At 45.5% G+C, this 27,004-nt stretch overlaps 2 protein-coding genes across 6 annotated transcripts in view; both read right to left on the reverse strand.

Annotated features, from left to right (window-relative positions):
* Positions 1–5,123: 5,123 nt before the first annotated feature.
* Positions 5,124–22,666, reverse strand: B3gnt6 (UDP-GlcNAc:betaGal beta-1,3-N-acetylglucosaminyltransferase 6). 2 transcript variants are annotated; one of them, XM_006229745.5, is made up of 2 exons: positions 10,940–22,666; positions 5,124–7,509 (listed from the first exon to the last, which is right to left on the reverse strand). In XM_006229745.5, the coding sequence occupies exon 2, from the start codon at positions 7,499–7,501 to the stop codon at positions 6,323–6,325; it is 1,179 nt and encodes a 392-aa protein (XP_006229807.1). In that variant the 5' UTR covers positions 7,502–7,509; positions 10,940–22,666; the 3' UTR covers positions 5,124–6,322. The 2 variants fall into 2 exon arrangements, with proteins under 2 accessions (XP_006229807.1, NP_001099681.1); NM_001106211.1 differs by having other exon boundaries at positions 5,943–7,501; positions 10,940–10,974.
* Positions 22,667–23,016: 350 nt separating this feature from the next.
* Acer3 (alkaline ceramidase 3) overlaps positions 23,017–27,004 on the reverse strand; it is a 102,406-nt gene continuing 98,418 nt past the window's right edge. For all 4 annotated transcript variants that reach the window (XM_039101087.2, NM_001401063.1, XM_063271239.1 and 1 more), the window contains one exon: positions 23,017–26,368. In XM_039101087.2, coding sequence (XP_038957015.1) covers positions 26,315–26,368 — 54 coding nt within the window. In that variant the 3' untranslated portion in view covers positions 23,017–26,314. The remainder of the gene's footprint in view (positions 26,369–27,004) is intronic.

The raw sequence follows: 27,004 nt of genomic DNA on the forward strand, positions 1-27,004 counted from the left end.
TTTCCCCAGAACTATGGGCTTTGATGAATTTAGTTTTGGCAGGTGATGCTTTGTGCCGAGGTTTGCAGCCTGAATGGTTCTTCCCTCACGGAGTCAGTTGTGCTAAGTCTGGGGCCCTGTTACACGCACATCTGCATAAGAGTTTTGGGGAGGACTCGAGCTTTCTGCTCTCACAGGAATGCCTGGGGGTAGAATCGTGATTCCAGGGTAATCCGTGTGGTTTCGTTTGTGGTTTTGGTGCTGAGAACAGGACTGGGATCTCAAGCGTGACAAGCACATGTTCTTACGTGACAATGGACCTCAGCCCCAGTGTTACACGTGCCTGATTCTTATGATGATTTTTATTTATCTGTTTTTATTATTTTATGCATATGGGTGTTTTGCCTACATGTATGTCTGCGAAACTCATACATGCCTTGTGCCTTTAAGGCCAGAAGACAGTGTTGGATCCCTGAAACCGGAGTTATAGATGGTTCTGAGCTAGGTGCTGGAGATTCACCCCAGGTCCTCTGCAAAGAGCAGTCAGTGCTTTTAACTGCTGAGCTGTCTCTCCAACCTCCAACACATTTAACCTAAAGACAATCGTTTAGGCTTGTAGTCCTCGAACATATATGCAGATGAAACACTTGTACATATAAAACTTAAAAATAAGTGAAATATTTTTAAAAATTATTTATGGCGGGGGACAAGTCCTGAGGTCAAAGGCCAACTTGCAAAAGTTGGCTTTCTCCTTCTGCCATGCGGGGCCAGGGGACTGAACTCATGTCATCAGGTTTGGAAGCAAGTCCCTTTATATGCTGAGTCAGGGTTTCTGTTATATCGTCTACTGCAACTTTAAATTTTCTGTGTAGCTGAGGGAGGCATTGAACTCTGATCCTTCTGCTTCACTTCCAATGTTGCCATCACAGCTATGCACTGCCACATCTGCTTGGATTTTATTTAGTTTTTTGGTTTTTGTTTTTTTTGAAATGTGAATGCTCTTTCTGGATGTACAACTACACACCAGAGGGGCATTGGATCTCTTTGTAGACAGTCCCTAGCTACCATGTGGTTGCTGAGAATTGAACTCAGGACCTCAGGAAGAACAGTCAGTGTTGGAAACCTCTGAGCCATCTCATCAGCCCCCTTTGTTATTTTTAAAGACTCTCCCTTGGTAGCACTATCTGACCTTGAACTCTGTCTCCTGACTCAGCCTCTCAAGTGCTAGCCTGGCAGGTGTGTACCACCACACCCTGGCAATGATGCTTAACTTTTGTAGAACTCCCACACTGCTTTTCAAAGCACTGAGATAGTCCACACTGGAGTGGGGACCCCTATCCATGTCCCTGTCTTTAGCAGGTAAAAGAGTCACAGTGCCTCTCTAGCCTGGACTCTGACCCTTCTCTGTGTGAGTGGCTCAGTACTTGTAAGTGGCTTATGGGGTCAGAGGCTGTCCACGTGGGCCTTAATGGCTGCCAGGGAGAGGTGGACCTGGTGTTCCTTGAAGGTTAGGGATTGGAAGGCTTACTCAGAGAGGAAGCTTTGAGTCACCCGAAGGTTCCATGCTTTTTTCACCTGGAAAGCCAACGGCATTGGATAAACTACAAGTTCACAACACTGGGCCCCTGGGACCCAAAAGTGAACTGTTATCAGGGGTCCTGCTCATTGGAGCCCCAGTACCCCAACAGCTGTCCTCATCTCTGAGTGCTTGAGGTAGATGTGTGTGTCAGGGACTTCCATGTCTCTCAGGAGCTTCCAGAGACTCCCTCCCACATCATAACCACCTTTGAGGAATTAATTTCACCTTACCGGAAAACCAAGGGCACTTCCTCCCACCTATCCCAACAAGGTTCCAAGTTCCTCCCAATTCTGTTGTCTTAGAACCTTCCTCTTCTTCCTCCTATAGGTGGGGCTTCCTGCTTACCATGTTCCCCCTCTCCCCTGTCCTTCCTTCTGCTCAGCTTATCCCCCTACCTCAGCAGTCAAGGACCATAGGTAAATGGGTAAATCTCTACTCAGTCTTCCCTCTGCTTACAAGTCTGGAGGGCGAGAATGAAGAACAAGGATGGCATTTTGAAAACTGATGTCATTGTGTTTGTGGGAGCACTGAGGTCTGATGTCATTGTGTTTGTGGGAGCACTGAGCTCTGATGTCATTGTGTTTGTGGGAGCACTGAGGTCTGATGTCATTGTGTTTGTGGGAGCACTGAGGTCTGATGTCATTGTGTTCGTGGGAGCACTGAGGTCTGATGTCATTGTGTTCGTGGGAGCACTGAGGTCTGATGTCATTGTGTTCGTGGGAGCACTGAGGTCTGATGTCATTGTGTTCGTGGGAGCACTGAGGTCTGATGTCATTGTGTTCGTGGGAGCACTGAGGTCTGATGTCATTGTGTTTGTGGGAGCACTGAGGTCAATCTGGAAAGAAGCCTCTTGCACTGAGCTGTTGGTTATTCACAGGTGGGTGGGGTACAAGCTTGGGGGGAGGGGCAGCCTATAGCAGCCAGTATTAGTCTGAAATGACTGTCCCAGGGTGAAGAGGGCCTTACTCTCAGAAGACATTGTTAGGATGTTGATTTAATGCGGAAAGATTGGCAGTTCCTCAAGTGCTATAGGGCAAAGGGAGGGCCAGTCCAGTAGCAGTTCAGACACTATAAAGATAACAGACAACCAAATTGCTGTCTGTCTCCTCTTGGAAGCTGCAGGCTGGCCACTGGCCTCTGCTGCTCTCTGCTCAGAGGGTGAGTGACCAGCAGGGGTAGGGACTGGGCAGAGCTCCGGAGGCGGCAGGAGGCAGGGGACTTAGTCCCTGATGCTCTGTAGACCCCTTTGATCTTGAAGAAGTCTCCTCTCTTCCTGGACATCAGCCCTCACCCTAGCCACATGGAGATCATAACAGTTGGTAAATTACTGTTTCTGGGGACAAGAATCCAATGAAGCAGAGGGTTAGCTGTGACTTGACGACATGCTGTCTCTAGACATTAATTTACATATTTAAAGACATCTTAAAATGTATTACTGCTTCTGTCTTCTCATACTCAGTCCGAAGTACATTTGGTTTCTATTATACTGACGTTTTACAATGTTTTGTTTTGTTTTTGGAGACTTGCTCTGTAACTCAGGCTGGCCTAGACCTTAGGTAATCCTCCTGCCTCAGCTCAAGCACTGGGATTACAAAGCATGAGTTTGGGACCAGCCTGGGCATGTGGGTGTCAGGGACGTCCATGTCCCTTCCATGGAACAACAGGCAATAGGGCAAGACCCTGTCTCAAAACACTGAAATAAACAAATGAAACCCAAACAAAGCGACATCCACAAAGCAATAGCTTTCCTTGATGTCTTGATACAGAAACTACATTGATTTTGCATCTAGAAATGGGTGTGTTTTCTTAACTAATTTAATCCGTTTTCTATCTGTGAGGGGTCTCTGTGCAGCCTAATAGTTCTCGAGAAGGTATTCTGCCCCCTGGAGGAATGTTTCAGAATATGTAGAGAAAATTTTTGATATGCTCAAGCTATACTTATTTTAACATGTTTAAATTTTTGTTTAAATTTTATATGAAATTAAGTAATGTACTGATTTTTTTTAAAAAAGTATGATTAGATCGTGTAAGAACTTTATTCCAGGACTGGGGACAGGGTGACATCCTTATAGAAACTAGAAAAGCAGCACTTGGAATTCCAGGGCAGGAGAACAGGAATTCAGGGCCATTCGCAACTATACAGCCAATTGTGGTCAAGCCTGGGCTTCGTGAGATCATGTCTTAAATAAAAAATGGATAAATACATATTTTAAAAAGAGGAACTTAATTTGATTTAGCTGTAAACTTCTGAGGATTAAAAAAATAAAATAAAACTGTTTATGTACCTGGGTGAGTTCATGAGATCACGTGAATACAGGGGTACCTAGTGATCCCCCAAAGCCAGAAGACAGCATTGAATCCCAGGGACAGGAATTGATTTTGAGACACCATGTGGTTTCTGGGAACTGAACCCTGGTCTTCTGCAGGAGCAGTAAGAGCTCTTAAGCATGGAGCCACCACTCCTGTCCCTTCTAAGACAAAACGAGGCAAAAACAAAACCCAAAAACCCCTCACACCTTTATTTCTGTGTATCTGCTGTCTGGATAAATGAACTCATGTCATTGGCAGCAAGTGTCTTTAACTGCTTGAGCCATCTTTCCAGCCCTAACTTCTGAGACTTTAAAAAATAATTTTTGGGGCTGGTTATGGTGGAGCCGGTTTATAATCCTAGGAATTGGGAGCTGGTGGCAGAAAAAAAAATTAGTATTTCAAAGCCTTTCTCAACTCAGTACGAGTTCCAGGCAAGCCTACCTAGGTTTTCTCCTTTTGCGACCGGGTCTTGCAGTGGTTTCAGCCCAGGCCCAGAACTTGGTACCCGGTGCCTCAACTTCCAGAGGGCTGTGGGATTTGGCAGGTATCACACCCTTCTAGGGGTTATCAATTTCACATAGGATATTTGGCTCTATCGCCGTGAGTCAGGAACATCTTTTTCCAACTCCTGAGGTCCTTAGGATAGATATCAGAGTATGCTAGGCTTTTCAAAGAAAGTCAGGGCACCCAAGGGTGGCCACTCCCTGAGAGTTCTGAGTGCAGAATGAGGGCGGGTGACACGAGGTATGATCCAGCTCCCCAGCCGCTAGTCTAACGATGCCTGGTGCTCCATGCCTTTCAGGATGCCAGTTGGAATTGGACACCCTGAAACCTTAGCTCAGTCGGCCAGCCTAGCGCCAACAAGGAGAGACGGGCCGTGGGTCAGAGGCGCCCCCTGGCGGCACATAAGCCAGGAGGCGGCATCCAACGTGCTTGATCTTCCAGATGACTTCAGGTGAGGCTGGAGGGAGAAGAGATTCCCCTAGACCCAGTGGCCTTTCCTGTTCTTGACATGAGCGGCCAGGCCCCAGAGTCACATGGCAGACCTAGATCTGCTGCCTTTCTCACATTCCTAAACACGGAATGCCAGAATTGTAATACCTTCCCCTGTCCCCCCACCCCCAAATGGAGACAACCTTCTGCCAGGGAGCTGAGAACAAGGCACTAAAGCAGGAAATCCAGGATTAATAATGCTCAATTGTTTGAGATCAGAGCTGGTATCAGGACCGTCTGTTGAGGAAACAGCATGCCTGTCGCGAGTTCATTTCCTCCATTTATTGTTGTTTATCCCACACATATGTGTGTGTGGCACCATGGGAGACAGCACTAATGGTCCTCCAAGGATGTCCATGCCCCCATCTAAACTAGGTTACATTTAAACGACGTGATGAGCTATAATAGACCTAGTGATCTCGCTTTACAACATGAAGATAATAGCTGGGCGTGAAGACAAACCTGCAGTCCACCCTTTGGGAGGTAAAGGCAGGAGGTTCCGGAATTCAAAACCATGCTTATCTCCCCAACAAGTTTCAGAGCAGCTTGAGCAAACAAACAGATGGTAAGCGAAGCCTGGGCTAACAAGTGGACCCAGGGTTTAGTTCCAGGGAAGGAGGTGTGGATGGAGGAGAAGAATCAGCAAGAAATGTGGCTGTAGGGAAAGGTAGCGTTGCTGGTTTTGAAGGTAAAGGACCCCTCTCTCCCTCTAGAAGCTAGGGAATGGGAGCGGAGAGCTCTCCCCTGTGGAATACTTAGGAAAGAAAGCAATTTTACCAACACCTTGCCTTAGCCTAGTGAGACAACACCTTGATGCTAGCCTAGTGAGACCTGTGTTGTCAGAGAACTACAGGCCAAGTGGGCTTATTCCTAGGCTTCGAAAGTTAATGAGAATTTGTTATAGCAGCAACAGGAAACTAATACAATATTCTCACAGACATACTCCACACCATTGGGACAGGTGGCCACTGCCCACTCAAGCATGCACTTCCTAAAGCATTGGAGAGGCAAGTGTAGCTACTGCCCGTAAGGGCCTTTGCTTTTTACTGGCCTCACCAGAGTCCTGGAACATGGCGGAAGCGAGGCTGCCAGACACCCCTTTATTCTGAGTGTAAACTGACGTCTGGGAGCTCTACTCATTAGTGGAGCAAACAGTGGAGATGACCATTTATAATTGCGCTTCTTTTGACAGCTGACATTGATCTTGGCCACCATGCCTCTCTTGCTGCCCACGAGGGCACGAATGGAGGACAGAAGACAGATGCCCTGGAAGACTGGTGTGTGAGGAGGAACAGATAGATATTCCCAGCCCAGAGATCTTGGAGTCGACTTAAAACAAGAAAAATACCACCTACACGTCTGAAGCCACCCCTGCCCAATAGGACCAGAACCCCTGAAGATGAGGCTAGGACCTAGGTACACTAGGATATACTGTTTTCCAGATCTGTCCTCTGGGTGACATCAGTGTGCATCGGAGATCATTTCCCCTCTGGCCTCGGGAGACCCTGCATCCTGTCTGTGGCTACACTGCAGCGCCGGGTCGTGCAGCGCCTTCCACATGAGCAGCATCTCATAAGGCGCGAAGCGGTGCACCAGCAGCAGCTCGCGGTACATGCAGGGGTCAAAGGATGAGCGTTTCGTACCGGGCAGCTGCACGCCGAAGGGCCGGATGCCTTCGTGGTTGCTGGGTGCCAGGCCGGCCTGCTGCAGACACATGCCCATGTAGGCGTCGTCGATGGGGAAAAGCGGGACATGGTGTGAGGCTCTGCGCAGGTCCTGGGCTGTGCGGCGGGACATAAGGAAGCCGCCGCCGCTGCAGTACACAGGGTAGGCTGTGCCTGGGAAGAGCTGTCGGGGCACGAAGTACTTGCTCCAGCTTTCGCGGATGGGCACAGAACCAGCCATAAGCTGCCCGGTGAAGAGGTGGCGCTCGGGCGACTGCACCTCCAGGAAGCGCAGCACGTTGGCCGTGTGCACGAAGACGTCGTCGTCGCAGCTGAGCAGGAAGCTCATTCCCGGGCAGTGCTCCTCTGTCCAGTCGAGCAGGTGCAGGTGCTTGAGTGTGAGGTTGAGGAAGGTGTCCTTGAAGTCCCACTGCAGCACGTCGCCGTGCTCGCGCGCCTCCAGGCTCAGCAGATCGGCCAGCTGAGGCTCGCGGGCCGCCTCCTCCGGAGAGGAGGTCCCCACCAGGAAGAGGCGACGCACCTGCTGGCCGCTGTAGCTGCGCTCCTGGCCCCATGTGCGCCGGATCAGCTCGCGCCGCTCGTAGTGGGCAGGCGACGACTTCACTGCCAGCAACAGGAAGACGCCGCGGGGCCCCACGCATTTGTGTGGCGCGTCCCACAGCTGCGGGAAGCGGCGGCAGTGGCGGTAGCGCAGGAAATCTTGGATCCTAGCGGGCAACTCCTGGAAGCCATCCAGGAGGTCCACAGAGACGTTGGCCGCGCAGGGGGGCGCCGGGAGGAGCGGCAAACGCAGCACAGCAGCTTCAGAAGACCAGGGAGTGACCACGGAACCGTTGGCTTTCTCCCGCATGGGCTCCTGGAGGAGCCACTGGTTCAGCACCACGAAAGTCATACCCACTAGAAGGAAAGCCAGTGTCTTGGGAGTCTTGGACCTGCGACTGCAGGGCAAAGCCATCTGGGGGGCTGGGGAGTGGGAGGCAGGAGTCACAGATGAGCCAGGAATCTTTTACACCAACGGAATCCTTCTCTATCCCCGTCAGGTCCCTCCCAGAATTTGGATTAGGCCTGTAGGCTCTCAGCACATGAGAAGGAAGAGGCAGGAGGATTCAGATTTCAGATCATCCTTCCATACATAGGGAGCTCAAGGTCAAAACAGGTTACATGAGACCTTGCTTTAAAAACCAAACAACCAACCAAACAACGACAACCAAGTCAACTAACCAACCGAAAAACCCAACCCAACCAAACCAAACCAAACCAAAGGGCCTGGTTCAGTTGGTATAATATCATCTAGCATGAAGAAGGTCCTGGTTTGTGTATCCCTCACTATGGTGGCTCAAATCTATAATCCCAGCATTCAGGGAGGCTGCGGCAGGAGAATAACTGAACTAAAGCAGAACAAGGGATGGGGGTGGGGAGGGGTCCAAGTTTCTGAAGACAGTGAGCATCTTAGGTCTCCCACAGTTGAGAGTGTTTCATAGGTGTGTTTGTCACGGCTGACGTATAACCCCCTAGATGCCAGACACAGGATGACAGACACATGTCCAGAGTCAGTCTCCACCTTGCTGTGATTTCCATCCAGCCCTTTCTCTGTCAGCGGTACCACCATTTCTTTACCCCTTCCTGTCTGTCTCTGTCCAGCTGGATCCAGCACTGGAGGACAATATTGGGGGGCAAACACTGCTTGCTTGGGTTAAGGTTCGGATTCTGATAGACTCTATGCAGCTGACTAACGGGGCATGAGGCCAGGGCGTGAACTAAAGGACATTTCCTGATCACTGCTTGAAACTGCACCACAAGGGAGCCAGTCAGACCTCTGGTCCTGATGTTCTCGTCTACAATGAAGGATTACATTACTGTTCTCCAGGGGTGTGGTGAGAATTGTGTAGCCTGTGGCCATTGGGTGATATTGGCTTATAACTCTTTGGCATCCTCCTCTCCACATGCTTCTGTGTCTGCTTGTTGCAACTGGTTATTTTCCAAGCCTTTCCTGCAAGTAGCCTGCTCATGTGTCCTCCGACCTTGCCAAAAAAATTCCGATCTTTAATCCTCTCTCTACTTAGTTGTGCACGTCGGCACTGTCCTGTAGCAGTTACTCTTTTTCCTATGTGCATTTACCGTGTAATCAAGGATCATACAGAGCCCATGCTAGCCTCAAACTACAGTCTAGGATGATGATCTTTAACTTCTGATTCTCTTCTGTTCTGGCTAGTTTTTATGTCAACTTGACATAAGCTAGTGTCTAGCAAATTTGGGCCTGTAATTTTATTTCAATTTCCTTTCTTTCTTCCTCCCCTCCTCAATGCTTCTACCCTCTGTCCCTCCCTTTTTTCCTTCCTTTCTTCCTTCCTTCCTTTCCTTCTTTCCTTCCTTATCTCCTCCTCCCTCATTTCTTCTGACAAGGTCTTACATACTCTAGCCTGGTCTTCAAAGATAACCTTGAACTTCTGATCCCCCTGCCTCTACCTCCCGGGTGCTGGAATTACAGGAATATGTCACAATGCCCAGAGTGTGTGGAGCTGGTAATAGCACTCACTGCTTCATACATGCTGGGCAAGCACTCGGCTAACAGGGCTACACTGGCGGCCTATAAAGACTTTGTCAGTGAATACAATGGATAAAATAGGGATGAACATTGGACCTGAGTCTCAGCTCTTTCCATGGGTTAGTTAACTCGCTGGGTTTGATTTCCTCCCTGAAAAACATAACATCTCTCAGTGATCATACAAGTGATAAAAGACTTATGGTGGTTAAACTATTATATTTTAGGTTTACTTTTATTTTTTGAGACTGGCTGGCCTGAAACTCACAAAGAGCTAGGATTGAAGGCTTGCACCACCAAGCCCTGGTTATTTTAGCTTTTTAAAGACAGGATTTTATATGACTTAGGCTCATTGTGAACTTCTGACCTCCCTGCCTTCACCTCCCTAGTGATGGGGTTATAGGTACCTTCTGTCCTCATCTTAAAGCATAACTTAAAAGCATTTCTCTAAATCAGCTGTGATGGGTGGTCATGGCCTGCAGGACAAAGACTTGAGACACGTTGAACTATATAGACATAACACAACTGTTTTGTGAGTGGTTTGTTGTTGTTTGTTTTTAAATGCGTGTTTTCAATTCTTTGAGTAGAGTCATTTCTAGAAAGGAAAATTCAATCTTAATGCATCAGTCAATTTGGTTTCAAAAAAGAGAACATTTATTTTGGTGAGTCTCAAGAACCTGGAGCGTAGCCAACTTTCAGTGTAAAAAGAGGGAAATTCTGTGGGGAAGGGCACGGCCCTCTCTGAGGGCGGAGCTGGCTCGCTCTGTGTGTAAGATGTACAACCTCTGACTTGGCTGTAACTTGAAGTGTCTTCTCTTTGGTCCTTTTGGCTGTACCTCTCTTTTCTAAACCACTCTTCCAGGTGCCTGGAGCCCCTACGCCTAAAGCTCTGCTGGTCTCCACGGACCCAGCTCCCTTGCTCAGCTCCCGTACCAGCTCCTACAGGCCACCTCCTGGTAAGTCCAGGTCAGCAGATCTGTCTCCTTGGCACCGTGGCAACTGAACTTGGATGAAAGAAGGCAGTGGGTCTCTAGAGCCTTTACCTGTGGGATTGGGCGGGTTGTCTCAGTAGCTCATACTGTGAGTTGATGTGACTAAGTACCTAGAAGCACGTCTGCCACAGGATAAGAGGCACAGTAAATAGTGCTCTTAGTGCGACTAGGTGCGCCCGCATGGAGCCAGGCTACCACCCTCTGAAGGACTCCATCCTTCACTGGGTCTTTGTGCTCCTTGGGCTGCAGCTCACTGCTTATTGCTCTACATTTGTGATAAGTTCTCTCTGCTCTGAGTTTGCCCTCCTCCTTCCTAAGAACTACTTTAGCTAGTTCCTCCTTTGGTTTGCAGCCCAGATGGCAGGGCTACCCCTGTCCCGCAGCAGCATGCCAGTGTTCCTGGGGTGGGGGTGGGGGTAGTATTTGAGTAGAAGACATGATAGGCAAAGTAACTTTTGCTATCTCTTGCTGTCTGGTGTCTCCCCAGCTCTCCATGAACCCTTGGGGCTGCATGGACTATGCAGTTTTCTACTCTAAGAAGAGAATGGGGTGAAAGGAGAATAAATTAATTCCCCAAAAGAATAACCCTGAGGTTTGGCAAGATGTTTCAGTAGACAACCCTGCTGTTGCCAGGACTTACATAGTAGAATGCTTGCAAGTTGTCCTATGACCTCCATTCTCTCTCTCTCTCTCTCTCTCTCTCTCTTTCTCTCTCTCTCTCTCTCTCTCTCTCTCTCTCTCTCTCTCTCTCTCTCTCCTTCCCTGCCTCCCTCCTTCCTTTCCTGCTCGCTGTCTCTCTTTTTCTCTCACACACAAATATATTTTTCTCAATAAGAAGATACCACCCACCCCATCTTACCTGGTGTCTTTGCGAGAGGAGAATCAGGCCTGTGCCATCCTAGATCAGGACAACCCTTGCTACACACTGGGTTCCACCCCTTCAACAGTAGCTTAGTTTAGTATTCTTGCATTTGACCAATCCAGGCCATCACTCCTCCTCCTCAGGGGTAGGGTGAATATAGCCATAAGCTTTTTCAGTCTGTGCAACCACTTGCATTTGCAGATCAAGCTTGGATGTTGCCTCCTCTGGGAGACCATTCTTTGACTGCTCCCGGCTTTGCTGATAGGATGGATAAGTCATCTTAATGCTTTCTGTCACAATTGGAAGTCTCTGCTAGATTAGAACCACTCTGGTTGTAGGAGCTGCTGGTGACACAGACTGTTCTTTAAAGTCTTTATAAGGTGCATATAAAGCTTGGGAACTCGCTCAGTGAAGTGCTTGTTATGTAAACATGAAGGCCTGAGTTTTGACCTCTAGAACCTGTAGAATGCCAGGCACAGTGGTGCATACCTGTAACCCCAGCTCTGGAGAGACAGAAACAAGAGAAATTGGGGCCTTGCTGAGCAGATCCAGGTTAATAATGGTGAGAGACCCTGTCTCAAAAATTAATGGGGAGGGGTTGGGGATTTAGCTCAGTGGTAGAGCGCTTGCCTAGGAAGCGCAAGGCCCTGGGTTCGGTCCCCACCTCCGAAAAAAAGAACCAAAAAAAAAAAAAAAAAAAAGAAAAAAAAAAGAAATTAATGGGGAAAGTGAGGGAGAAAGACATTTGATTTTGACCTCTGGTCTGCACACATACCTACCTGCACATATACACATGCATAAAAATGACATTAAAGTATACTGATTTTGAGAGTAGTGGTACTGGAACCTAGGGCCCTGTGCATACCAAATATGTGCTACACTACTGGGCTTCCCCTCCCCCTGCCTCTAATTTTAACTTGATTAAAGTTTCTCCCAGCCCTGAGTACTCTGAATTTGGCAAGTGGTAAAGAGTCTTCAGTACTACTGAAAGTACTCAGGACAGATATGAATTAGACGTAATCCTAGCCCTCAAGGAACTCAGCATGTCTTGGGAGATGGAAACCATCTGCAAAATGAAAATAAGATCATAGGGCATGGCAAAGGAAGCTAGAGGAAGGGCACCGGAGTGAGCCCAGAAGACTTCACATGCTTTTCGTCAGGTGGAGAGCCTAATGCAGATGGCCACAGTCAGAATTTTGCAATATTCTGTGGTTTGATTCAAGGTTCTTCTGTTAGACCCACTAGCTTCTTCTGGTGGCCATCATTCCGTGAGTGGTAAGCCAAGGGCTGGCCCAGCTGAACTGCATGGCATAGTGGCCTCAGGGTGTCATAAGAGCATCCCAGATGAAAGGGACAGAGTTCCAAAAATTCATGGTGATACAGAACTGATCACACTGAGGTCTGAAGATGGTAATGGCTTCCCACAGCAGACAAGGTGGGGTCGGCAGTACTGGGCAGGGGAACATGCCTATGAGGCGCTCTAACTATACCACGGATGGAGGGGAATTACTAGGCCTGAAGATAGAAAGACAGTTGAGAGCTGGGGAGAAGAGCCTTACATGTCTTATTTGTACTTACACTTCATTCTTTGAATTTTTCACAAGTCCTTCGTGAATCTGCTGTCACAGCCTACACTGGAAGCAAGGTTGACAGGAGATAATCCAAGTCCCAGGGGAAGGGGACAGTGCCTAATTCTGAGGCCTAAATAGGTAGGGGCTCTCAGAGTAGAGGGGTGGGCATCTCCATGGCTTGGTGGCTTACTGGAGGGTCAATGGGAACGTTCCTTTCTCAGACTCCTAGTTCTTCTTACCTAGAGGGTCTGTGAGGGTCTGCATGAGATGAGTGAGGGGTGGGAGCCGGGGGAGCTCAGGGAGGCAGACTGAGGAGGGAGGGGCAGAGCAAAGGTTTCTAATGAGCTGTGTCTAGGTTAGGGAAGACTGAAGACTTACTAGAAACTTCATGAAAGGGTGAAGTTCTGAAGGGACTGAGCAGGACCAGTCTCCAGGGGACTCCTGGACTGGGTCCATCATTTTTGAGGCCATAGCTGGGTAGCTGACTGGATTTGAACCCATTTTCTGTAAGCCCCCAGAAAACTCTTAACAGAAAATGTCTTCTGTGAAATTTGAGAGTAAGTTGAGGAGGGAGAAGGATTCCTGGGGGTGAGGTTACTAGAATACAAAGAAGGCTTTAAGACGAACAGTTACGACCTCTCTAAGAAGTTTCTGGAGGGTCAGAACTGATATAGGTAACGGTGTGGGAAAGCCCAGCTTTGAGCACATATGTGCTGTTCAGAAGGGTTATTAAAGCAATTTCAATTCTTTCGTAGTCTTTTCCTTTATAGCAGGTGGTGTAAAAGGCTTGGTCTGTTGTCTATTCTGCCACACCTTAGTGTGAAAGGCCGGAGAGGATTAAGAGCCTTACTTGTCACTTCTTCTAATACAAACAGGTTTTGTGGGCACAGACCAGCCCTTGCTGTTTGTTTTGGGCCTCAGATCAGTGAGAGGGAACTGGGAGAGAGGCTGACTCTTTGTGTCTGCCCAGCAATTATGAGGTACTCAACAGTCCCGGGCCAGGCAATCTTATGATGAGGATGTTGTTTAGAAGCCACTACTGGGTTTATGCTACAGAGTGCCAACCCTACATTTAACAGCCATAGAATCTAAATATTAGTTAAGTGGCTTGGCCACAATTACATAGCTCTTCAGGGGAGGACCAGGATCCTACCCCAGGTTTTCACATACACAGCAAGGAAATGATGTATCTGGCAGAGGATGACCTGACAAAATTAATGCCCAGCTGTGCTAACCTGCTTATGCCAATCCTGTAGCTAGCTCTGTTGACAGCCATATCCTACTCAGCCAGTGGGCCTCTCCAGGCTTTCTTTGACATGGCCGGCATCTCTGTGGGTAGGTTGAGGGTCTGTTCGATCTGTGTCTTTGGGACCTGGGATCTGAGAACCTGAAAGAACGGGACCAACTATGATCTAATGCTGTAGACAACCTTACCTCAGGGTCAGTGTGCTTTTAGACACGAATGTAACAAAGAAAGCAGTGATCCAAGGAACTCTGGTTGAGTTCAGAAAAACCATGACCAGAAAAACATGTAAATAAACACCAGTACACACATACTAAAAATTAACAGAGCAACCCTTTCCCAAAACTTTCTCAAGACAGACCAATATAAACACAGGCACGTACTATAGATGATGTCTGAGAGAGCAAGCAGAAGGTTATATCCAGATTCAGGGTGCAGGGTGCAGGGAGAACACTGAAAGCTAAAGTATTGGCTCAGGGCTGACAAGACCAAGTTCTCAGCACTAAGGAGACTTATTTGCCCCACAGGGACAGAGGGCAGGGTTAAGGGACAAAGAAAGGGGACAGAGTAGAGGGAGATAGGGAAGGGAACAAAGGAGGAGGAAAGGGGCATGGGAGAGGGGGAGGGGTATTTGTCCTGGAGTGGGACAAAGGACTGCCTCTGGATAGAGAGCAGACAGACGTGGCACTCAGCAAGCCCTCTCACCAGATTGGGCTCTATAGCTACGATCTGACATCCAACGAGAATAAACATTTTATAAATTGAATGCAAATATTTGTCACAGGAGGCATGAAATTGCATCCAAGAACAATCCAGGGAACAAAATGCACTTGAGGTAAAAGGCCCTTGGCCTTTTTCCTGGAGCCTCTTTCACAGTTCCCCAAGGCATTGTTCACCATGCATGATTCTTTTGGCCTTGTTCTGACAAGGTCCCTTATCCTTCATCATCCTTCCCCACATCTTGAGGTGACTCAGTTTCCAGGACTCACCCAGAAATCTCTTCTGTGAGTTATTTTATTACCATCATTATCTGTGTTTCTCGACTTTATGCCTTTAGCTGAGATTTCAGCTGAACTTCAGATCTCTTTTTCACTGTTGCACCATGCTGGGCATGGGGGTCCATGACTATGATTATTTGGGAGTAAGGCAGAACAATCTAGAGATTGAGGTCATTCTGGGCTACTGGTAAGAAACTCTGTCTTAGAGTTTTGTTTTGTTTTTTCCCTTTTTTTTCGTTCTTTTTTTTTTTTTTTTGGTTCTTTTTTTTTCCGGAGCTGGGGACCGAACCCAGGGCCTTGCGCTTCCTAGGTAAGCGCTCTACCACTGAGCTAAATCCCCAGCCCCTTCCCTTCCCCCCCCCCCCCCCCCCCCCGAAGCTGGGGACCGAACCCAGTGCGGGCCTCGAGCTTGCTAGGCAAGCGCTCTACCGTTGAGCTAAATCCCCAACACCTGTCTTAGAGATTTTATTACCATGATAAAACATTGTGACCAAAGGCAACTTGGTGGTGGTGGTGGTGTTTATTCCAGCTTACAAACTTTCAGGTGACACTCTATTGATAAACCAGGGCAGGAATTTAAGGTAGGAATCTGGAGGCAGGACTGAAGTGGAAGGCATAGGGGAGTACTGCCGACTGGCTGGCTTTCCACTGCTCACTCAGTCACCTACACAGGGGTGATACTACCCAGCGTATGTGGGCTCTCCCACACCAATCATTAGGCAAGACGATACTCCACAGACTTATCTACACACCAGATGGAGCATTTTCTCAGTCAAGAATCCTTCTTCCCAAATACGTGGAGGTGTGTGTCAGGTTGACAAGAAACAACCTGTATAGCTGAGCCCCTGTCAACCTGACACACACACATAACTATCCTGTACTGGTTACTTTCCTATTGCTGTGAAGAAACACTGTGAGCAAGGCCACTTACAGAATAAAGAGTGAAATAGGCTTATAGTTCTAGAGGTGTAAGTCACAAAAAACTTCAGGGCACAGCACTGGGATGAGAGTCAGGCTCTGCTTAGCTTGTACTCTGAACAGCTGGGATCTGTTTCTTCTTGGGGTACACCTTGGTGAAAGGTGCCGTCTCTACTGTTTCCACATTTTTTCAACAGTCTCAAGATTGCAAAGCTGATGCTTATGATCCCTGCCCAGAGCCTTTAGTTTGAACTTGAAGATAAACACTGTCCTTACAAAGCTGACTGCGGTGACTGTTGGAATTGGGAATGTCTAGAAGCATGCTCGGACTTCTGCAACACCAACAGCCCACCCATGTGCATCTACAATCAGAGGTCTAAAAGGAAAGAGCTAGGCAATGGTGGGCAATGGTGGGCATCTATAATCCAGTTACTTGGGAGTCAAGGTGAGGAGGATCACGGGTTTGAAGCCAGTGTGGGTCAAACAGACATGTACAAAAAGCCAAATAAACAAGCAAATAAAATAATAATTTACAATAGATATCCTTTCCCCTTTCTTAAAGGAACAACCTGAGATACTGAGAGCTATCACTGGGAATTATCAGCTGGCACTCCCTCCTGTCTCTGATTTGTCAGACAGGATCTCACATAGCCTGGGCTGGCTGCAAACTTACTATGTAGTTGAAGATGTCCTTGAGCTTCTGACGCTTCTCTATCTACTGAGTACTAGGACTAGAGCACGAATTACCACATCAGGTTTTATGGGGTGCTGGGAGAGGGATTCAGGGCTTCTTGTAAGATAGGCAAGCACTCTCCCAACTGAGCAGCAACAGGGAAAAAACATCACGAAAATGTGGGGTGGAGTTGGGAGTTAAAACTGGCAGATTTAACAAATAATCACTTTCAAGAACAGACAATACGAAGTCAAAGAATTCAGAACAAAACCCAAGACAAATGATTACAACAGTTAGGGGGATGCTGGCCAATTTCAGATGTTGGTATTATAGTATAGGTATCTAGAAATATTTGTGTACTAGGTACTGAAGGTTTTGGTCTCCCACTTTCTTTGACCTCTTCTAAGTTCCCGTATAAAGAAAACCCAAGATGAAGGAACTTTGGCCAGTTCCAGCATGGCCATGGTAAGCATGGCTCTGGGAACATTGCCCTTCTCCCCACCCTGTCTGCCTTGCTGAAAACCATTACATTACTTTTCTGTCTATTCCCTTATTTGGCCACTTCCTCCTCCTGAGACTGATCACCAAGGTCCAGCTATTAAAGTATTGAAACCCAGCAATCAAAAGCCCCTTTGGTTCACCTAATTAATATGCCCAATTAAAATGAAACACCTCATGCTAATACAAGATTCCCCCTTGTGCATTTATAAACAGCTATTTTCTGATGTGCCACATCTCTCTCCTCTCTATCCAGAGGCAGTCCTTTGTCCTATCCTGGGACAAATATCCCTGCCCCCTTTCTTTTGTCCCCTTCCCGGTCTCCCTCATTTTCTATCTCCCCTCTTTGTCTCTCATCTCCTGTCCTCTGTCCCTTTAGGGCAAATCAATCTCTATGCTGAGAACCTAGTTTTGAGGTCCTGGATAGATATCTTCCTCGCACAGACTGCCCTGGCATTTTGACTAAGGTAAACTATGACATCTGATCTACTTCTGTTAGACTTGGTAGCAGTCTTTCATCTGTAGATTGTTAAGCACATGCTTATCTGTGATCTCCAGGATACCACAGGGGAAAGAAAGGATTACATCCTCTGGTGGGGACATTTCATGACGGCACCAAGGGGTTTGCAGTAAAGTGACTAATGATGGTGCTCACCCGTACCCTTCATTCAGTTTGTCTTTCTTAAAAAAATTAAAGTACAATTGATTTCTGTTTTCTAGGGTGAAAATGGCAACACGGGATATTTCCATGTATGGGAAGATGCCTCTTATAGTCACATAATACCCATGCTTACCTTGGTAAGACACAGACAAACTGTGGCTTGCTCACCAGGTATTTAACACTCTGGTTAAGAGGAAGTCAAAGGAAGGGAAGGGAGAGTAATGATGTCCAAACCTTGTAATGTCCATATGGAACCGCAAAGACAAACAGACACTGGAGTAAATGTGAATTAGCAATGGGCTCATCTCCACCCAGGGGACTATGTGAGGCCTAACTTGGAAACTGAAAGAGGCTGGCTTTGGTTTTCATGTCTGTCCTTTTAACAAGTGAAGTCTTTGAAGAAGTGGTTGCAATGCTGCCCTCTAGGGGTGTCTCCAATGAGGTGCTGGAAAAGTTATTCCAGCCAGGGCTAGTGGTGGTGCTGAGAACTTTCAAAACCTGCTCTAAGAGCCTACAGCCTTAGGGCATGCTGCTCTATACTTAACCTGACTTTGATGCTACAGAACCTGAGTCTTAGAAATTTAATAACTTTGTCACAAAGGATGTGCCCCTTTCTTATTACACATATTTTATGCAGAATAATACTCGGCTGAACAGTACAGAAATAAAGTGATATGAAATAAATGCATTCTTCAGAAGTGGTCCCTCCTGTCAGCTGCAAGGACGTATAGTCAGACATCAGAATTGTAATGCAAAATAGTTTCACAGACTGCTTTGGAACTCTTTGGCTTTATTCCCTTCTAAGAGAGGAAGGAGAATAAGGCATGGATGGTTGCATGATAAAAATCAATAGCAAAGGAAGACTAGAAATCCTTCCAACTACAGGCTACACATAACAAAACAGTATGTAAAAAAGCCCTGTGCCCTCCTACTGCCAGAGAAGGCAGAGGCATTGTAAATCTCCTACAGAGGACCGAACCTTGGACATTTTTCTGTTCTCAGGATCAGGAAGCACTTCTATTCGGAGAAGTATCATTCTTTTAATGAAAGGCCTCTATTTGTAATCACCAACTGTGTATCCCAGGTGCAATTCCTTGTTCAAACAGAGAATCTGGAAATCCCAGTGGGGTCCCTCTAGACTCTGATCTATGCTTGTAACACATTTCGCAAGCACTGGCCAGGAATACAAATATACTGTATACACATACGAATTATCTTAAGAATTTTAACTCAGGGGCTGTAGAAATGGCATAGCAGTTAAGAGTGCTTGCTGTTCTTCCAGAGGACCTAGCAGTTCCAGGACCAACATAGGGCTACTCTCAACAGCCTGTAACTCCAGCAATGCCCTCTTCTGGCCTTTGAGTCACCCCCACATGCCCCCTACACATGGAATATATTAATCCTGGGATTCGTTAGAGAAAAAAAATCAGTTCCACAATTTTGAGCTGAATTAATTAAAGCTAGCATTAATTAAATACTAGTCAAGAAGATGGACTCAGGCCAGGTCCACTCCTGGGTTCCCAGTAAACAGGCACAAGACACATTATGCGGAAGCTTTAAAGTCAAAGTCCACAGTACATTTGCCATCAACCTGATCAGGGGCAAACACGTATCCTGACCTATACCTGCTCACATCTGGTGAGCAAGCACATCTGGTGCAAACAACCTTGTTTAGAGAAGTGAAAACATGTGGCTTGTTATTTCCCAGGAAGTATAGCCCTTAACATCCCAGGAAGTTATCTGTCCTTGGGCAAGTGGGGCTTACAGGTTAACTGTGGCTCTTACACATACTTCCCCACAAAGACTAAACACACAAACCTTTAAGTTCAAGATGTACAAAACACTGTCAAACTTTTTTCCTTACCAAGATTCATCATGGAATCTATTCCTGCCTTCCATCCCCTCCTACTTTCCCTTTCCCTGGAGCACTCAGGAACGAAGGGAAGGGCGAGCTCCCATCAGAAAGCACCAGCTCCCAGATAGCCCTTCCCCCTTCTTGTTGGTGTGGTTAATGTGCTTGTGGCGGTTTGAGTAAGAATGGCTCCCATAGGCTTATACACTGAATGCTTAGTCATCAAGGACGGGCAATATTTAAAGATTAGGAGGTGTGTCCTTGGAGGAAGTGTGTCACCGGGGGTGGGCTTTAAAGTTTCAAAAGCCCAAGCCAGGCCCAGTGGCTTTCTCCTCCTCCTGCCTTTGGTTGCAGATGTAGAACTCTCATCACCATGTCTGCCTGCTTGTTGCCAGGCTTCACTCTATGAGGATGATGGACTAAGTCTGTGAAAATGTACGTCAGCCCCAATTAAATGCTTTCCTTTTAGAATAGTTGCCGCTGTCATGGTGTCTCTTCACGGCAACAGAACGCCGACTAGGACGATGTCCTGTGGCCACAAGCCAAGGATCTAGAGGTTGCCAAGGAAATGCTGTACTTACGATTGGGAAGATGAGGAGCTGACCTTTGCCTACAAGTAGTGTAGCTGTGGAGAGCAGGCCATTATGGGGGTGGCAACGTAGACTAACCGTTGTAGCATTGGCCACATACAACCGTTACAAAAACAGGTAAGGTTCACTCAGTGCCCCCAAAAGACTTGTCCTCAAGTTGAGTTTGGTGGGCTCCCAGTGAACAGGGCCTGGGACAGATGGAAGGCCATCCCTCAGCAGCACTTAGCTGTTTCAAGTGCATCTCCATGGCAATGAGCCATAACGGCCCACGGGGAAAGCAGCTGGGGTGGCACTCTGCCTTGGGCCCTGACAGTGCAGGACACAGTCTACTCAACATTAGCTAACCCCATACCCCTCACGCACACGGCTGAATTTGCCTGCCAAATCCTGGGTCAGAAGGGCAGAGACCTGCACCTCCCTCTTGGGGACCACCTTGCTGTGGCTCCACAATGATGTTCCCTGGGAGTAGGCCAAGCCACCTCTCCCATGGCAGAGCCATTCTCAAATGCCCACACCTTATTCACTGCTCATGGGGTGAATGAACTCTTGCCACTGTGCCTGGGCAGACAGAGCTGCTGGGCCCGAGTCATGGAAGTGAGTGTGGGAGAAGGAAGCAGTTACTTTAGAATTTACTGCGCTGTGTTTGGTCAGGATGGAATTTATGTGAGATCTAAGTGTTCAAGTTTAAACTTGGACACCTTTCCCAATATGCCAGTTAAAGGCAGTAATAGCAAGGGACAGCGTTTTTGTTTTTTAATTAAACTTAGTGTGTATGTGTAGGCCGTGGCACATGAGTAGAGGTCAGAGAACAACTTGCTGGAGCTGGTTCTCTCTTTCCATCCATGGATCCCAAGGATCAACCTCAGGTCATCAGGTTTAACACATACATACTAAGTTATCTCACAAGACCAGAGGAGATTTAAACATGGTCATGCTGGGGGAAATGAACAGAGGAATATGACAGTCAGCAGTGCATCTTTTGTATACTGGCATGAGCTTCAAACAATTTAAATAAACATTTTAAAAGGTGACACATTATCTGGCTGGTTGTTTTCTCAACTCTAGCTCTATAAGATGGTCCAAGAAGTTCCTATTGCTTGAGGAGATGAACCCATGTTTGTAACACATTTTGCAAACCTTCAGCTAGGAGTTAAGAAGATCCTGTAACTGGAGTTACAGGAGGTTGGAGCTGCCTGATGTGGGTGCTGGGAAATAAGGCTGGGTCTTCTACAAGAACAAAAAGTGCTCTTAACTCTCAAGCCACCTCTCTAGCCCCATGTTCTCTTACCTATAAAAATTTTATGAAGCTGTTACCATGTGGGAATACAGTATTTGGTCAATCTGAATCTGTTCCTATGTCATGGTCACTTATGTTTGGTTCTAGAATAAAATCTAAGTCCCTTTGAAGTCAGATCTGTGTTATGTTTTGTGTGTGGGTATGTTTCTGGGAACTGAACTTAGGGCCTGGGCCTCACACGTGCATGCTGGGTAAGCAATGTCCATTGACCTATCTTCCCAGCTCATGTACATATGCTTTGGCACCTAACCCTGGTGCTCCAAGGATGATCCCCTTCACCAGAAGAGTAGCCTGGATTGGTGTCAGATACTAGAAAGCACCAACTATGCCCAACCACTTAGTGTTACCTCCTCAAGTAGATATTGGTAGGTAGCTGTTTTGGGGGGACTTGGACTTGCTTGGTTGGGCCACAGTCCTTTGGTTTATTCCACTGTTTGTTTTCAGTGCCTATGGTTTCAGAACATTTGGTTTAATTTTGTTTTCAGAATGTTTGGTTGTTAACTTGCTAGCATTCAGCATTTTTATCTCTTTGACACTCCTCTAGTGTCTAATTTATAGAATATTTGAAAAGTTGTCATTTGGTACCCCAGATGGTTTTGTTTGGTAACTATGCAAATTCAACTTACAAATGCTTCAAAAATTAAATAAATATAACTATAGATAATTTGATTTTATGCTTCCTATAATAGGGACTACTTGATTCCTACCCCCACGTCCCCCCCCCAATGAAATTAGAAAACCTGGCCAACAAGAATTAAAGATCACAAATAGATATTAACTAAAATATTAACTAATATTTTAAAACATCAAAAGAAAAACTGAAGTTTTAACTTATAATTAATTAATAAGAGTTTTAAAACTACATAAGGATAAAGAAATGTTAAAAATGAGTAAAATATTAATAAAAAGTTTTAAGATTGTATAAAAAACTAAAGACAGATTCTAAAGAAATAAAAGCCTAAGCATTCTCAGGCTGTGCTTTCTGCCCTAACTGCTCTCTGTCAAAGAACTACTGCCATCTGATTTAAACTCCCCAGTCCACCTAACAGCTTTCCTCCAGTCTTCCTCCTCTCACAGCCCTTTCTTCTGTCTCACCGAGGTAGTTCTAATCCTACTGTATGGGTATAGCCTACTCTGTGTCCTGTCTGCTCATTGTAACTGTTTCATGACATCATCAGTCATTGTCATTTTGTATTCAGAAATGACAAGTCTGTGGCCATTTCATTCAAACATTAAAAAACCACCTTACTGTGTGTTTTTCTTTGCATGCTTAATTTTTTAAGTGTCTATATCATGTGCACCAGTGTCTTGTCTGCATGTACATGTGTGCACTATGTATAACTGTACCTTCAGAGGTCAGAAGAAGGCACTGGATCCCTGGAACCAGAGTTATAATGGTCGTGAGCCACCTTTGGGTGCTGGGAATTGAACCCAGGTTCTCTGCAAGTACGACAAATGCTCCTTATTGCTGATCTATCACTCCACCCCACTGCCATGCCTATTTTAAAACATGTAAATGAATATGCATGTCTGAGAGATATAGTAAAAGGCCTGACAAAACACACTGCCTTATAATAAATGTAGGTACTCTTAAGTCCCTGAAATTTATTAAAATATTTTTTGCTTCTCATATATTTTATGAGAACCTAAAATGCTACTTATGTACATAAGACAACGAGCATTCTTTGGTGTCACGGCATAAAAGCTTCATTAAGCTACTAAATCTTACAAGGAACATATAGATTTTGGTAAAGATTTTTCTTCCAAAACCAGTTCTGTGAAAGATTTAAAATTTTATTTCATTTTTTCAAAGTCAAGGGTAACAAAAATAAAACAGCATCAAAATGCTTTATGTTGATCCAGTGCTCTGAATGCTGTGTTAAGAATTCTTCTGTTGGGCTGATTCCTTTTATAGTAGTGTTCCTGTGTACAAGTGATGGAGATAAGATTTCTGGTAAAGCCGAGATACATCTAGAATGGTGGTTATATTTGCCAAAGATCTTTAAGTTGAACTTCTTTTCCATAATGAAAATTATGGAATTTACAATACCATCAAGCAGTAACATCAAACTGGTTATACTTACTCTGTATGTAATAAAAAAGGACTTACTATGAAGTCTTACCAAAAAGGAAAAGTCTTCCTTATTTTGGTTACAACTTAGCACATTGCTAAAATCTTATTTCTCTGAGATCCTGGGCAGAGACAATATACTGTTCTGACAGGATACTAGTTGGCTAAAGAAGGGCACTAGCTGTTTGGAGACAGGATATAACCTGTTGGAGGTCCTTCTAAGGAGGTGCACCAGTGTCCACAGACCCAAGTCCATAGCCTCAAGAATATCTTAAAGACAGGCTACCTACATTAAAAGGCTGAAGGATTTAAAGGATCTCTTTAGACAATAACAGGATGCTTTAACTTCTTAAAGGCAAATTAACAATCAGTACTTATAACCGTATGCTTTGGTTTTCCATTTTTTCTTTTGGCACCGTTGGTACTCTATGGTCACAATCCCACACTTCCTTCTCCTTAATAGATTCCAGTACTGCATTTTTTTCTACAAATTGTTCTTTTTGTATTTTGCCACAATCAGTTTGGTTTTTGTTTGTGGATTTTGTTTTGTTTGGGTTCTTGTTTTAACAGTCTAAAGGACCATATCTACATAAGCATATATAGCTATGGGTTGCCTGACTCTGGTCCTTTCTGGGACTAATGGTTGAAATAATCATATTATTCTTGCATTGACAATTTTTAAAAAAATTTATTTATTTTAGGTATATGGATGTTTTTCTTACATCTGTATGTGTATCGTGTGCATGTCTGGTGCCTGCGTATGTCAGAAAAAGTTGTGACATCCTTAGAAGCTACAGTTTCGGATGGTTGTGAGTTACCATGTAGGTGCTAAGAATCAGACTCAAGGTTCCTGCAAGGGCAATTGGTGCTCTTTTTTTTCTTTTTCCTTTTCTTTTTTTTTTTTCTTTTTTTTTCGGAGCTGGGGACCGAACCCAGGGCTTGCGCTTGCTAGGCAAGTGCTCTAGCACTGAGCTAAATCCCCAACCCCGCAATTGGTGCTCTTAAATGCTAAACCATGCCCAAATTCTTAACATTTTTAAGAAACCATGTACAATTTATCATTATGATACAAGGATTTAAGCCGACTCCCAAAACAAAAACTCCAAAGCCTCCTCTCCAACCACTGGATAAAATAGGAGTCGAGCTTTGGTCTCTCTTTGGCAAAGACTACATCCCTCATTAACATGGAAATTATACAAAACAGATTATCATCCTTTAGCGCCTCAAAGAGATTTTTGGAACCACAGCTCTGAGGATGGGGTAAAGTGAGGTAGAAGAATAGGAAATTCTAGAGGCAAATAAACAAAAACCAATCCCAAAGGAAGACTGGAAACCTCTCCAACAGATCTATGCATAACTAAACTGCATGCTTTAAAAACAAAGCCCTGCCTTCCCTACTTGCTAGAAAAGATGGAGGTCCTATAAAGAGCAGAGACCTTGGTCCAAGGCTTTTCAGACTTAGACTTTCCTAGTCCTTGGGCACACTCTCATTCTGGGGGGTATTTTTCTTTTCTTCCTTTCTTTCTTCACCATCCATGTGTCCCTGGTCCAGTTCTTGTTCCAGAACACAAGAAACTGGGAAACTCAGTTGATGTGCTCTAGACCCTGATCCACGCCTATAATCAAAAGACAACTAAGGTTCTCTTACTTAGGTTTACGTGTTGGCATGTTTGTTTAATGCCATCTGAGATATAAAGGAAGGAAACTGGTACTTGGGCTTTAAAACACTAAGGCCAGAGGGTGAAGGTTTTATAAATATACCAAGGCTACCTAATGAACCAAACACTTTTTTTTGGAAATAGTTTCACCATGTATCCCTGCCTGTCCTGGAACTATGTAGGCCAGGCTGGCCTTAAACTCACAGAGATCTGCTCATCTCTGCCTTTGAAGTGCTGGGATTAAAGGCGTGCATCACCCTGCCAGGGTAAAGTTAGTGAATATTGAAAGGATGAAAATTTTTTAAAACCCATTTTACATGAGAAAAACCCCTACTTTTCTTTGGAAGCCATAGCTCAGGATGCAATCAACAGACATAACATGTGATCTTTCATTTACTGTTGGTGACAATCAATTCAATTTCATATGCACTCAAATCCAAAGTAGAACTATTTGCTTCACTATGCATACTGCATAATGCAAAAAGTAAAAAAACATACAACTTTCCCTGATAAAGTCAATTAAACTGTGCTGTCATAAGATTACCAGTTCAATTTGCTAGACACAATAATAATAATAAGTTGAAGATTAAAGAAAGCAAACCAGCAGCCTTTAACTGGTGAGAGGGCTATGCTCCACAGGTGCTGTGGGAAAACTTCTGAAGGGGTGTTAGATGGCCCATCCCTTCGACTGCCTGTGGGCCACAGAGCCCAAGACAAATTCTTGGATGTGATGAGAACAGAGCCTACTCACTGGCAGGTCGGAGTTTGCTTACAAGACTCCAGCTAGCACCAAGGCAGATAGCGAGGAGCTACCTTGAGTCCCACACCTTATCTTTTATTACTGGAAAGTCATGTGCGAAGTTAATGTGATAATGTGAGTCAAAGCTGACACGGCTAAGTGCTGGCTCACAGTCGACCATCTGGATATGGGATCTTGCCAGTACTTAATGACTCTGTTCAATATTTAATCAAAAATTAATAAAGGTACAATTAACATGCAACTCATAAAAAATAGAAAAAAGAAAAGAAAAAATATTAATTTTCCATGAATGACCAGCACAAACTGTTAACCTGTTAAGAAAAGTCCAACTTCTCCACCATTCCAGAATATAAATATACACTATCTGTTTCTCTCTAAGCATCTTAGGTCCAGGACAAACGAGATAAAGCCAGGAGCTAATCACCCAACAGACCAATCTCCCATTCTCTGTGACTGAGTCATTCATCTCTTGTGATGGGCATGGTGTCTTCAAATGCACAAGTCTTTGGAGATGTCTTGACCATCTTGCCAGAACTACATACAGTAAGTGCTTTTTGTTTTCTTGGTAGAATAATTAATTCATCAGTGCTTCCTCTGAGGTTCAAACATGACCATGGGCCAGATTCCAAAGAGAAACTGTGGAAACAAGTGAGGACAAAATGAGAGAACAACATTATTCTATGCCTGAAAAAAATGAGGGAGAGAAATCCCTAGGGGTCTGGGCTAAAAAAAATGTTAGGCTTGTTAGTGTTAGTGCCCTGAACATAGCAACCACCTTCCTGGCTTGCATACGGTTTCAAAGCCCACTTCCACTTAGCGTATTTAAACAGACTAAGCGTCTACTTTGTCCAACATGGAAGTAGTTATTTAGTCTGTAATCTTAAAGAAATTTTTATTGTGTGAGTATGTGTGCACAAGAGTGTGTATATAATGAAGTGCTTGTGGAAGCCAGAAGAGGGTGTGTGTGTGCACGCGCGTGTGTGTGTGTCACCTGGTATAGTGCTGGAATGGATCTTGGGTCTCTGAAGGAGCAGGGTATGCTTTAAACTGCTGAGCCATCTCTCCACCCCCCTTAATCTTCAATTCTAAAATTAATGCTGTAAGGTTGTGCTTAACAGCTCCATTCTGTTGAGGTAACTCAGGCCTAAAGAAGAGACTTGTCTAAGATCACGGGCAGCAAATGGATAACAAACATTTCAGATTTGATGTCTGTGCTGCCCCTCTACTGCTCCAGCACTCCTGTTGTTTCTTCATCCATTTGAGCTTCTCAAG

The sequence above is a fragment of the Rattus norvegicus genome, chromosome 1 (genome assembly GCF_036323735.1).
Source record: "Rattus norvegicus strain BN/NHsdMcwi chromosome 1, GRCr8, whole genome shotgun sequence".
Lineage (NCBI taxonomy): Eukaryota > Metazoa > Chordata > Mammalia > Rodentia > Muridae > Rattus > Rattus norvegicus.

Bases quoted from the DNA above. Each gene is read 5' to 3' on its own strand.
- B3gnt6 (XM_006229745.5), bottom strand. From the start codon at position 7,501: ATGGCTTTGCCCTGCAGTCGCAGGTCCAAGACTCCCAAGACACTGGCT.